Source organism: Aedes albopictus, chromosome 1, assembly GCF_035046485.1.
Source record: "Aedes albopictus strain Foshan chromosome 1, AalbF5, whole genome shotgun sequence".
NCBI classification, from domain to species: domain Eukaryota; kingdom Metazoa; phylum Arthropoda; class Insecta; order Diptera; family Culicidae; genus Aedes; species Aedes albopictus.
Window position 1 is genome coordinate 56,904,846 of NC_085136.1, and position 13,283 is coordinate 56,918,128.

General features: G+C 47.1%; 1 protein-coding gene across 1 annotated transcript in view; it reads right to left on the reverse strand.

Moving 5' to 3' along the window:
- Positions 1–13,071, reverse strand: part of LOC109427511 (frizzled-3) — a 46,291-nt gene extending 33,220 nt beyond the window's left edge. The window contains exon 1 of the mRNA XM_019703065.3: positions 12,027–13,071. Coding sequence (XP_019558610.3) covers positions 12,027–12,308 — 282 coding nt within the window. The 5' untranslated portion in view covers positions 12,309–13,071. The remainder of the gene's footprint in view (positions 1–12,026) is intronic.
- Positions 13,072–13,283: the final 212 nt, after the last annotated feature.

Here is a 13,283-nt window from a genome sequence, read left to right on the forward strand (position 1 = left end):
GCTCCAAGCAACTAAGCAAGCCATGATGGGTATAGGTATCACACATATAGCCGCCTCACGATTCTGTTTTCTCCGATCCCTCCTCTTCCTCCCGATCGGATTCGGTTGGCTGGCTGGAGCGGCTCTCGAGAACATCACTATCATCATCATCGGCAGCAGCCATAATGGCAGCGATTCGCATCGGATCTTATGGCGGATGGATTCGGGCGAGGACTCTACACACATCGGACGGATGGAGGAGGGAAATCATCTCTAACGGATCTGTGCCGGACGGTGCTCGGACTGATTGCGGCCAGGCGCGACCAAAATTCCGCCAGCCATTACAATTTACAGCAGCTGAGCTGAGCGATCTCCCGTCCCGGTCGAAGCTCAGCGGGCGTCTGTTCCGCTACTCGGCAGGTGATCATCACCCTCCACTTACGACGGACGACGTGCATTATGGTGAGAGTGAATCTTCGATTCGTAACGCCATCGCAGCAGGCGAGACCTCTTCAGAAGTGCGCATATCCTTTTGTGTGTCTCTTTGTCAGCCTTTTTCTCCCGACTATTTGTTTGGGACTGTGTTCTCAAGTGCTTCTTCGGAGAAATTTGGGAGCCTTCACACTTGAAAGGCGACGGCTGAAAGGTGCTAAGTGCTGGTAAATAGAATTTTCCCAGGAAATTCTGCCATGTTTGCCATCAGAGTGTAGAAATGCTGTCAGTTTTCATCTAACGCGGCGCTGTCCCAGTGTTGCCATGGTAATCATCAAAACACGGTGACCCGATGAGTTCGCCACTCGATCCTCTTGAGTGGATTCATTGTCGGCTTCCGTCGTTTAATCTTCTTCTACTTGAGCGCTGAAAAGCCGACTTGCTCGACCGACGACAGGGGACGCGGCGTACGTATGCACACTGTCCAAAGCCGAAAAACCCCTTGCCATCCGATCCGATCCGATCGGACCTACCGACCGGGATTAAATGTCAATAATCGCTTCATTCATGTGTAATGAGCAAAACGAGATGAAAAGCGTATCGATTACCTTCCTTTCTCTTCTCTGCGCCTTCATTGCTCAATCACCGCCTTCCAACTCCGGCAGGGGATTAGAATATATCGATCCGGCTTATACCTGCCTGCCAACGGAGCGCTTCGATTAACAATTTAGGGATTAACCGTCATCATCCTCACTCTTCTTCGCCGCATTGTCCGTCTCCGCTCCTTCACTTGGCTTCGAAAACAATCTCCAAGTGTGCTCTGATCATGTTCATCTACTTCAGTATTTTTTTGTAGCTGCCGCTTCTGGCCGGCTGCCGATCGTCCCCTCCGCTCCTGCTAGATCTGCCATCATCAGTCTTCAATCGGATCTCGTCCTACTCGACCGAGCTGACTGACACGGCTGCAGCGCAACCACTATCCAGCCATCGTCTCGGGCGAGTATAATACTGGATACAGTCCCTTCGTCACATTCCGAATCTTCCCACACCCGACGCGAACCGTCCGCATTAGCGCACCTCCACTGTACCCATATAAATCAAGTTGTAGCGATCATCCTCTCGGACCCCGACCTACTGGCTTTTCTTCATTTCATCAATCCGGCAACCACTCACTCCAAGCTGGCCGTCGCTTTCGTCCTCCTCCTCATCCTCTGTATCCTCCTCCGCCGCCTCCACTCGATCCCATTCCTCTTTCTTTGTATAGCTTTATCGAAATCGCACCGACCGGCGCGGCGTGGCGGTCAGATCGAGCTGGTGCGTGTTTTTTTCGGGGGGCTTAGCTCCTTCTTTCACTGCTGGCTGGCTGGCTGGCTGAATGCTCGCTCACTGACTGCTTCTTGCTCGCGCAATCTCCGGGCATCAAGCCTCTTGTAATTAATTTTAATTTTTTGCTGCTGCTGCTGCCGCCGCCATTGCGCGACTGACTCCGATTTCACTCATCAAGCTGGTCCACTGCGTTCGTCCGCATCCATGGATCAGTGGCGAGCGAGCACAGTGAGATGTGAAAGTTCAGCGGTCGTCCAAATCAATCGGGAATAATGGTAAGGGTGGTGATGGCGGTGGAGGTGGCAGCGATTTTTTTTACGATGTGGTCCAATTCGGGACAAATTTGCGGCTCCGTGGGAATTGATCTAGTAGGCTTGGAGCTGGGGAATGACGACGACCACCCCTGGGAAGGCAATTCGACGGCGCGACGCAGTGCGTGAGATTTTGACGAGGAGATAGTGCGAGAGTGCGCACATTCAGAAGTCGTTAAAGGTGCGTAAAAGCACAGAGAACAGACGTCTATCTTCGCTTTCTGCCTTGTGTAAAACTTTGTAACGGTCATTTCAGAGTATGTGGTTATGCCCCCGTTGCGCGGCGCTAGCGTCCCACACTTACAATGTTGTGTTGTCAAATTTGTTTCCAGTGCTCGCCGTTTTTGGCCGTTTGGCGCTCGTGTCGCTTTGTGGGCTAGTGTATTTTAACGATGAACACTGCCATCGTGGGGTCAAATCGACTTTTTATGTGGGGCAGTCTCCGTTGGTGGCGTTGAGGTACACTTAAATCCTTTACACACGATTTTGACGTATTTTTGTTCGAGCTTAAATGTCTGTTCTCTGTGGTAAAAGGTAGTCAGCGGCTTAGCGAGTAAAAACCACAGGAGCCTTGAGAAAACGGTTTTAGATCGAGGAAGATATGATGGAGGTTATGGGCTTTTGTGATTAACGACTGGGGCGCAATGCGCGCAGAGCTGGGAGCACTGTAATGCGAAGATCACTCATTCTGTCAGTCAAAATTGCATCAAAGGTTCTCACAGTGTGTTATAATATCCTTATTCAGCGATAATTCAACGTTTGAGGAGCGCTTATAAGGCTATCCATAGCGACTTATCGCGATAAGAGTGACAAAAGGAGGTATTTCTCGTCACTTGCATGTGTCTAGAGCATTTTGATCAGTTGTCAGTTGCCCCAACGAACGGACACGGTTCGCTAATCGGGGCGCAGTCGTGACCCAACCAACGAATCCGGGCTGTAAAGTATTCTGGCAGATTCTGGACTGTTTATTTGAATTTGTACACCATGACCCACTTTACGAAACGACAACAGTGTTGAAAATGATATTCACATATTAGTACGCTACCTCCTGTCAAATTTTCATTCATAAAAATTGTAATCATTTGATGAACTATCATCTTATGAGAGATGCTGTCAGTTAATTTGTATCATCATGAACTTATCCACGATGACGTCACACGCCAACTGACAGCATGCTGTGAAACGGTAACTGTGGGCCGTGTTTACTAAAATCACTGCTCACATCTTGCATCCGGCGAGATCCGGTAAACATCCAATGAACTTTCGGTCGCTGTTCATGAATATATCATTTTTTGTAAACAGTGTCCGCAGTTACAGAAGAAAAGAAAAAGCAATCCAGAGGAAAAAGAAGATCGTGGATAAGTCCATCGACGACAAAGGCCACAGCAATCTCAGTCAATTTCTGGCAGATTGTGCTTTTGTCGTAGGCCATTTTACGAGCCGAATTTATGAATGCAAAATTGACAGGAGCTCGCGTCCTAACCCGTGAAAATCAATGTCATCATCAACATTGTTATCGTTTCGTAAAATAGTGGTTTCTGCTTTTAGTGGTGTTGCGTGTACGTACACGTTACATTACACGAACACTACCTGAGTTACTGGTTGAAAATAGTAAACAAAAATCAGCTGTTTCCGGCAAAATCAAATGGGCAAATTTTCAACCAGTATATTTGCATTAGTGTTCGTGACGCCGCGCTGCGAAACTACTATGGCTCATTGTTGTTACTCACACGAGCAATGCTGTCAGTTCATGTAAACAACACAATGTGTAAACAAGTTGGCTTAACTGTCGCATTAATTGACAGTGTGGACTCTTACATAATTTGACGTTTATCACCCTTCCATCCCAAGAACCACGAATTAGCTATCGAAAAGTATCCGAAAACTCCCTGTAGTACAAGCCATCGGATCTTCCAGTGTAATCAGTAATCAATTGGAGCATTTTGAATAAAATTCATGCTTACACAGCCTCATGCAGCAATGTGCTGTCAAGTGGTGAGTTCAATGTCTGAGGATCTCCAAGAACCGCCTTGAGTAGGTCATCGGATCTACAAGAGTAATTAGTCTGATATCAGAAACGTATTGGAGCCCTTTTGCAGCCCCCTGGAACTCTCATGAAATCACCTAAAACTCCCGGAAACCCGGAAAAGTCTTCAGAAACGCTCTGAAACGTCTCTTAAATCACGCTGAAAGCCTGTGAATATCCCCGATTTCCTCTTCACTCCATCTGAAACCCTTTGAAACGCCATGAAATGCCTTTGGAACCCACTAAAGCTCAACGGAAAGCCTGTAAATTCTTCCGGAACTATTTTAAAACCTTTTAGAGCACACTCTGAAACGCCTGTGAACCAGACTTCCGCAAACCGCTCTGAAACCCTCTGAAACGCCTCAGGAGTCTTTCTGATTACCTCCTGATGCTAATTTCACTTCGGAAGCTCACCTAAACGCCTGGGGTTCTTCTAAAACTAGCTGAAACGTCTCGCCTTGAAACGTCTCTGAAACACCCCTCCCTAATTCCCTAAAACTCACCTGTAAAGCTCCCCGAAACCCCTTAAAACCTCTTCTCTGAAACTCACACGAGAGATTGTGAAACCTGCAAGAACCTTTTTTAAACGTACTTGAACACTCAAATACCTTGGAACGCCACTAAACCAGACCCCTCTGAAACACGTCATGAACTCGTCTAATTTCCTTCTGATGCTGCCTCAAAAAACCTTTTGAAATTCCCTGTAAGGCTTCAAGAACCCTACTGATTCCCCCCTGCTGCTGGACACATAAACGCCTTGAAGTCTTCTGAAATCCGTCTGATAAAACCCTGAAACGCCTCTGAAACCTCCCTAAAATCTCCTTGAAGCACACTTGAAAGCCTGTGAAGCTCCCCGAAACCCTCTGAAACTTCCCTGGAGCACACTTGAGAGACTGTATAGTTTCCTTGAACTTTTGTGAAACCCCCTGGAACACCTTGAAGATACCTTGAAACGCTTCTGAGCCAGGCTTTTGCAAACCCCTCTGAAACGCCTTGGAACGCCTCAGAAACCCGCCGAATTTCCTTTTGCTGCTCACCCAAATGCTGGGAAGGCCCTTAAACGCCTCTGAAGCTCGCCTGAAAACCTGTGACCTTAACAAACATTTTTGTTGAAGATGAGTGAAGCAAACCACTATTGAGCTAACGTTAGCCTAATAAACTGTTATTCAGCTAGCTCTGTTTCTTGTGAAGCTTCCTGAAATCCCCTATAACCTCTTCGGAATGCCTCTGGGCCTCCCTAATTACCCACTGAAGCTCACATAAGCACCTGGGAGTCTCCTGAAATTGCTCTGAAATGCCCTCTTAAATCTTTCTGAAGCTTACCTGAAAGCCTGTGAAATGCTCTAACCAGGTTTGAAATGCTTTAAGAACCTCCTGAAACCCACTGAAACACTCTTGAAGCCCCCTAAAGCTCCCGTGAAACCCTCTGAAGCCACCTAAAACGTCTCTGAAATCACCCTGAAAGTCTGTGAAGACTTTTGAAATCCCCATAAAACCTAACTGAAATGTCGTGTAATGCCACTATTTACTACTTGGTGCTCACCAAAGAGATTGTGAAATTTCTTTGAAATCCCCAAGAAGCCCAACTGAAAGCCTGTGAACTTACCAAACACCTCCTATAGCCCCTCTGAATTCCTTGAAACACCCTGTAAAGCTTAGGAATGCCTTTGGAATCTCTCTGATTTCTCACTAAAGCTCACCTGAACGCCTGGGATGCTCCTACAACTCATCTGAAACCCCCTGAAATGTTCCAAATCACCTTGAAACACCTTCGAAACCCCCTGAAATCTCCCTGAAGCTCACTTGAAAGCCTGTGAAGCTACCCGGAACCCTGAAAACCACTTGAAACGCCCTGAGACGCACCTGAAAGCTTGGGAGTCTCCTAAAACCATTCAGAAACGCCTTTAAACGCCCCAAAATGCCTTGGAACGCCTTTGAAACCCCCTGAAATCTCCCTGAAGCTCCCTTGAGGGCTTCACAAGCCAGTGAAGCTCCCCGGAACCCCCAGAAACCACTTGCAATGCCCTGAGGCGGCTTGAAATGCCTGTGGAACCCCCTGAATCTACCCTGAAGCACACATAAGAGCTTGTGAAGCCCCCTAAAATCGCTCTGAAACTTCCTGAAGCGCCTGTGAAGCTTCCTCAAACCTATCTGAAACCCCTGAATCGACTTGAAATGTCTGGAAAACGACCAAACCCCCTGAAAACTTCCACGAAACTCACCTGCCTAAAACGGCTTCTGAAACCCCCTAAAGCCACCTGAAACATCCCTGAGACTCTCACTAACACGCTTTGAAACGCCTTGAAATCTCCTTGCAACACCTCCAAAACCCCAAAAGGTTACGGAGATCCTTGGTGTTCGATGTATTCTGGTGATTACGTCCAATAAACCTCGATCACCCCAAGGGTGGGGTCTCCCGTTAGCCTAGTGGTTAAGGCTATGGATCGCCAATCCGGAGACGGTGGGTTCGATTCCCGTTCCGGTCGGAAAAATTCTCTCGACTCCCTGGGCATATTGTATCATTGTACTTGCCTCACAATATACAAATTGATGCAATGGCAGGCAAAGGAAGCCCTTCAATTAATAACTGTGGAAATGCTCAATGAACAACACAAAGTTGATGAGAGGCAGGTCGAGCTCCAGTGGGAGCGTAGAGCCAAAAAGAAGACGAAGAACCCCAAGGCCTCCAATACGTTTTGGAATTTAAGTCATATGGTCTGTAAGCCCTGAATGAAATCAATGCAAAAAATTCATGGGACAGTCAAGCAGCTGTTCTCGGTTTGTTTGAATGTTCTAGGATATCCAAACTATCCTGGAGTTAAGACTTACATGGTCAACCAAATCTACCGCAGCTTTAATTCAATAAAACTTCGCGGTTTTAACCCATTATGTTTCTAGTTGCTTTGTAATTAAACGAGAAGTATTTTTACGGTTTTGGGGACATTTCAAGATTTGCAAAATGCTTTGAAGTTCAGGACATTCAAGTTCTACCAAATTTACCACAACCGCCATTGAATCTACGTTAGCGATTATCGGTCATTGTTATCCACGCTACTCCAAAATGTTTCGAGAAAATCTTTCTTAAGGTGTGAAGAATTAGCAATAAGTTAAAATTCACAAATACAAAGAAAAAAACAAAAAAAAAAAAAAAATCTTTCTTAAGGTTGTACGACATTGTAAGATATGCAAAATGTCCTGGAGTGCAGGACTTTCAAGGTCTACAGAATCTACCGCGATCACAATGCAATCTACGTTAGCGGTTATCGGTCAATGTTATCCATAGTACTCAGAAATGTTACGAGAAAATCGTTCTGAGGTAATACGACATTGTAAGGTATGCAAAATATCCTGGAGTTCAGAACATTCAAAGTCAACTGAAACTACCGTAATCACCATGCAATCAACGATACTCTTTTACAGCCTGCAGTTCTTCGAAGTAGAAATTCTATTTCTACACCCTCGACTCATTACCCTAAATGGAGGTTCCTGTGAAGCCTTTCCATGCATTTGTCTACATACATGGATCTACCATTTGCTTTGAAGGACTGTCAAACAGCTGGAAATCCAACTGTTTGCAACGAAGGGGCTCACCAAGCATGGTTTTTGGCGACGATCAATAGATCTGCCGTTTGGTTTGGCGCCTCTGACAGTGTTTATCGATGATGGAAAAACATCCGTGAGTTGAATACTAGAGGAAACAAGGTCGATCCGTAACACAAAACGAGGCTACTTATGAATGCCATCATCTTACGAGAGATGCTGTGAGTTTTATTATTGTTGTTTGTGCAATCACTACGGTTTGGTCTATGCTGTCAGTTCAATTAGCCTATGTGTGCTGACATTTTTTTATACGGCTGGTCCTGTTTCGGTATTACCATGCTCAATTTAGCTGGAAATTCAAAAACAAAGCTCACAGTAGAAGTCAAAAACTCACAGCATGCAGAACACGATTCGTATTTCTTTCTTTTCGTAGAACGAAATAGTGATCGCGACGCGACAATCAGGCTTATACTCCGGACAGACATGTGACACGAGTGGGATACACGTACAATGGTACAAGCGGAGAGAATTATTGTACAGTGATTCCTGTATCACATGTGTGTCATAAGTATTAGTTTCTTAAAGCTCTGGGCGGAATCAACAAGAATTGAAGTTTACCTTGTGTCGTTCGACAGCAACTGATCGATTGTAGGTCGCAGTGCTGTCAGTGTAGACTTCCCTTCAAAATTTAGTTACAAATCACGAAGATTCATTCGAAACTCGCGATCTCCAAGAAAAAGCCATGTTTGGAGGAAACTCCGCTGAAACAGGAGTCAAATACAGCCCAAGTGGCTTTAACGGCTACATCATCTTGCATATTCAGTTAGAACTAAGACCAACCCAGCACTAGCCCATGTATGCTGTGAGATTTTGACTTTTACTGCGAGCCTAGTTTCAATGTGTTGCAGAATGTGTTTGCAGAATAGCACCAAAAGAAGGCTAGCCTCGCAGTAAAAGACAACAAGTTTTGCGCATACACAGGCTAATTCTACTAGCGTAAGTCGACAGGTCTTTTTTTTTGGTAAAGAGAACCTAGACAACGGTCTGATACAGGAAGGAAGTATGTCATTACAAAACGAGGAGTTCTTCAAATTGTGAAGGTCCACTGCATTTTTTGCTGAGCAAATTCTCAAGGTAACGAACATTTCCTATCCGTTGGCAACGAGACCCTTCTGGCGAGGAAGATCTTTTAAATTCTTAACAGCTAGGTTAGGCGTATTATGCGTAACATGCCAGTAGCCTGAAATTGAACCGGAGCTGGAGGACTTCCAATCAGATGATCCAGTCTATTGGTACTGCTCCAAACTTCAGATGATTATCCTCTCAAGAAGCCATAATCATACAACAGATGAGATCAATCGAACCATCTGATTACCAACAGAAGGAATACAAGTAAAAGCCTTAGAAGTAGCCTTGCATCACCAGGATCGAATTTCTGTCAACAGCATTGTTAACTGCTGTGAAATTGCAGCAGCTTCCGACAAAGTAGCTTATTACATTGTACGGGCACTACTTAGTAAAGTGTTCAAAGGGTTATGGGCCCAGTTTCAGTGTTTTGAAGAGAAGGTTTGACAGCATAAACTGCCAGTGATCAATGGCAACGAAGAAACGGCGCTGGTTGATTGGATGGAGTTATGACGATAGAATGAGATTTCAGTAGAGTCCCTAGAACAGCTGACGAAGACCCGGTCAAAGGTTCTTTGTGCCAAGAAAGCACATTCCAAACCACTAAGCACAAGCGCAATAGTTACTTCAGGTTACTTCCATAGAAAAACTGCCAAAGAACTTCAATATCAGCTGTGTCGAACCGTCTTGCAAAAAGGGTCTCTAGCCCAGCAGCATCAACATTCCGATCGGGCAGCAACGACAAAATCGGTAACGGTCGTTCACAGCAGGACAGAAATGAAAAACCACCGCGCCACGCCGCCAATATATACGCGATTAATTACTTCATTTTCGCTCCATTTTCAGAGACTTGCCGTGTCCCACCGACTTTGCCGATATGGAGAACTCCCTTCCAGTCTTCGATCGAGACTCAGCGGAGATGGATCACGACGATATAATTGCGCGGAAGGCGCACTCGACTCGCCTGACTTGCGCCTGACTCTTCATCAGCTTCGCCACCATAGTAGGCCACATCTCTCCGGTGAATTAGAATGCAATTAAAATGACAAGCCATATGAACGGCGAGGCACAGCGCAGTCGGTGGCGGCGGTTTTAGTCATAAGAGCCGCCGCCGCCGTCGCCGCCATTGGCTGGCGGCGATACGGCATGGCATGCTACGTTGATGGGACTTGCTCTCCACCAATATGGGCATCATCGCACACGTAGTCTTCTACTGCGCGCCGCGACTATCTCCCGGGTGACATCTCGCGGACCATTTCACAGCCTAGTACTGAAGCTGATGCTTGATGCTGTTTCAATTAATGCAGGATGCTTGTCTCTTTTCGCCATCGTCTCCGAATGCAGAGCCGTCGACGGAGCGTGACCGCGCGACAGGCGACGTGCACTTTTAATTGACATCGATTCCGGGAGCAACGGATCGAAGAACCATGTCCGTCCATCGCGCGGACAAATCTAGGGTCGGGCAATAAGCGCACGCGATGCGTGTTTGATAAAGTCCCTGGAAGTCTGGGGAAATTGAAAGCAGTTAGGCTCATATCGTAAAGTGGTGCTAAAAGCTTTTCAACGCTCTGTTTTCCCAGCCCGCGAGGAGGCCAGTTCAAAGGCGGCGAGCCGCCGTCTAGTCACAATCTTATCAACGCCATTCCGTGCGCCCATCCAAGCAAGCGCAGGCAAGCCAGGCACAACACAAACAAAAAATCCCCGCAATCGGGGAATCGAAGAATCACGGGCTTGCTCGAATGTAAACAGAGACGCCCGGCTTGACAGAAGAAAGTGGATCAATTAGAACCGTTTATGGCCAAAATTGACGGCGGCTGGAATCCACCTCTTCGGCGCGGTAGGCAAGGGCGGCTAAAAGCTGCCCGATCGTAGATGGAGCTGTAATTGTTCAATTAAATACCAATTATTGTCGGTTCGAGGCGAAGGTGAATCGTGCGCCTACGGGAAGAAGCGTCGAAACCTGATATCGCAATTACCGCCGCTCAGAGGTTGTGTGCAGTCAGTCATAAGGAAATGTGGAGCGAGGGGGCGGCGGCGGCGGCGGTGACCCCTTTGTCGGCATTTTTTCCCGTACTGTCGCTTTGCTTGCGCGAAGGAAGTATCCACATATGTATAAAAGGCTATATTGATAAGATAGCCGAGTATAAATTTATGACCGCAAACACATTTTGCGTCCCTGATAAGGGTTCTATTCTTTCGGAGCACCCGAGGCGGCCGCCTCCAATTTAGCGCAGGCATCTGGCCGCCCACTTCCAAAGCCCCAGCAGATTACATGGCGACCCTGATCGTCACTGACAGCATTTCGCCTCCTTGGAAACTGTCAAAGCAAGCCCTGGGACTAAATCCACGCGACGTAGACAGAATTAAATCTCACTTTATTATTTCCTGAGGAGAGCAAAAAAGAATGATTCAAACCCGCTTGCTTGGCTCAAGAAGTCGATTACAAAACAAGCGCAAAAACCGCCCGGAATCTGGCCGCGACTGGCGGAATCTTTTTTCCTCACGCCTGCCCGCCATCCCGCCACTTTACCGCTAGAGCGCGCAGCCCATGTGCCGGCCGCACAGAGGAACAAAATAATACTTTAAAAGCAATTCGCTGCTATTCTTTCGCTTTGGTAGATAGCCGCCGCGGCCGCCACCGCCGCCGTCGCAGCCACTGCCGCTGCTCGCCCGAATCGACTTAGTGGAACGTAAAAAACAAAATATCTTCTGGATGGAAGCGAACCGCAATATCATGGCGCGCACAGACAGTCAATCCAAGCAGGCGAACAAGAAGAAGGCAACAACAACAAAACAGAGAGAGATACAGACAGAAGAATCGGGTAGGAAAAGAGATAGTGGATTGTGGGCGAATGACACCTGCAAAGTGGCGAAAATTCGCTCAAATTGAGTGATCTCGCCCCACATCTTATCAGCTGGGAGATCTAAAAAACCGACATTTGATGATTTTCAAAATCGGACCTCAAATCTTGCCCATAGTGGCACCATTAGCGAGCACAGAGCGCCCGAACCGGTTTCGGCCGCATCAAAACTTCATGCGGTGTTTTTGCCCCGTACATTTTTCACTACTCTTCGCAACACACCGCGTTCGCTCTGGATCGCTGGAAAAATAACCTCAGAATGTGTAACTTCGTTTCACAACCCACTGATAGTGTGTGCAGTGCTTTTATGACATGGATGTCTATCTTCTTCGCCCAACATCATAACCCAATAAACAACGCTCATCAGCGCGCTCCGACCAGATAAGATATGACCCTCGAACATCCCCGGGTCTAAAGTTCACTTACCAAAAGTTCCGCATCCAGTTGCGATCTGATTCCGCCGGTTTCACCGCCGCTGGTTCCTTCGCCAGATCCGGTTGAATTGCCGGAACCACTGGCCGTAGAAATCGCCGTTGTGATCGGTGCCGAAGCTACCGTCATGTTATAAACCAAATTCTGACAGGCTGATACCGTGATCAGCTCACACTTGAGCTCATCAACCGCTCCGGCTGAACCCAGCGCGAGCACCAAAACTGACAGCATCAATCCCAGCAGGCGTCTGCACTCGCCGCCCTTGCTCGTTGCCATGGTTACTTGACCTATCACAATTCACCGCTTCCTTATTTTCTTGTAGGTATTTCAAAATCTCAGCTCACTTCGATTAGGGATATTTGTCGCTCCTAAGCAGCGATCATTGTACAATTCAATATTCAGATCACTTTACTTCAGTGAAACAAACTCAAAACTTTCTTCCGATTCCCACTCAGGCAAACTTCTCCCTTCTCATAAACACCGCCCAGTTCGGCAATCGTCCGCATAACAGCTCTCGGATTCGCGATGCAATCCCTTTGCACAAAACAAAACCCTTCACACAATCGATAAACAAAGTTCTTCAGAACACATAACCGAAACCGAAACCGATTTATTTTCCAGAAGGAAGATAAAAATCCCGAGCACCGGCGAAAATACTCGTCCGCACTCGTGAACCGTTCCTCAATGACTGACTGACTGAGCAGCGGGCGCGATTGACTGAAGTTTGAATCGAACCGACCGGCCGACCGACCGACACAGAAGAACTTCAGTAGACGGACGGAACGATTGAACGAACGCAGACGGATATATCCAAAGTGAAGGAGAAGAGCAGTTTGTTTGAAGTTGACCGCCTCCGGCACTGCCGTGCTGGGCTGGTTTCGGCTGGGGTTGCGCCGCTGAAGCTGACGACGATGACGACGACGGCCGCCGTAAATACGTTTTGCTCTTTTGCGCTTCTCTTTTGGGGTCCTTCTCGCTCGATACCTGCCTCTTCGATTCGATCGCCGGCCCGGCCGTCAGATGCGACTTCTTCGTCCAAACTCTGGACTGGATGGTTGTTCGATTCGCTCTGGGCTCTCTCTCCAGCGGATTTTGGCTCTCTCCGATTTGTTCAAAGTGTGCTCACGATGAAGGAACCTTGTTGCCAGTACGCTGGTATCGATTTCATGCCTGATGCCGAGACACTTGCAAAGTGATCGTCTTACTGAAATAGAAGTACTCTTACTTAAATTCTAGTGACAACTTGAAAAA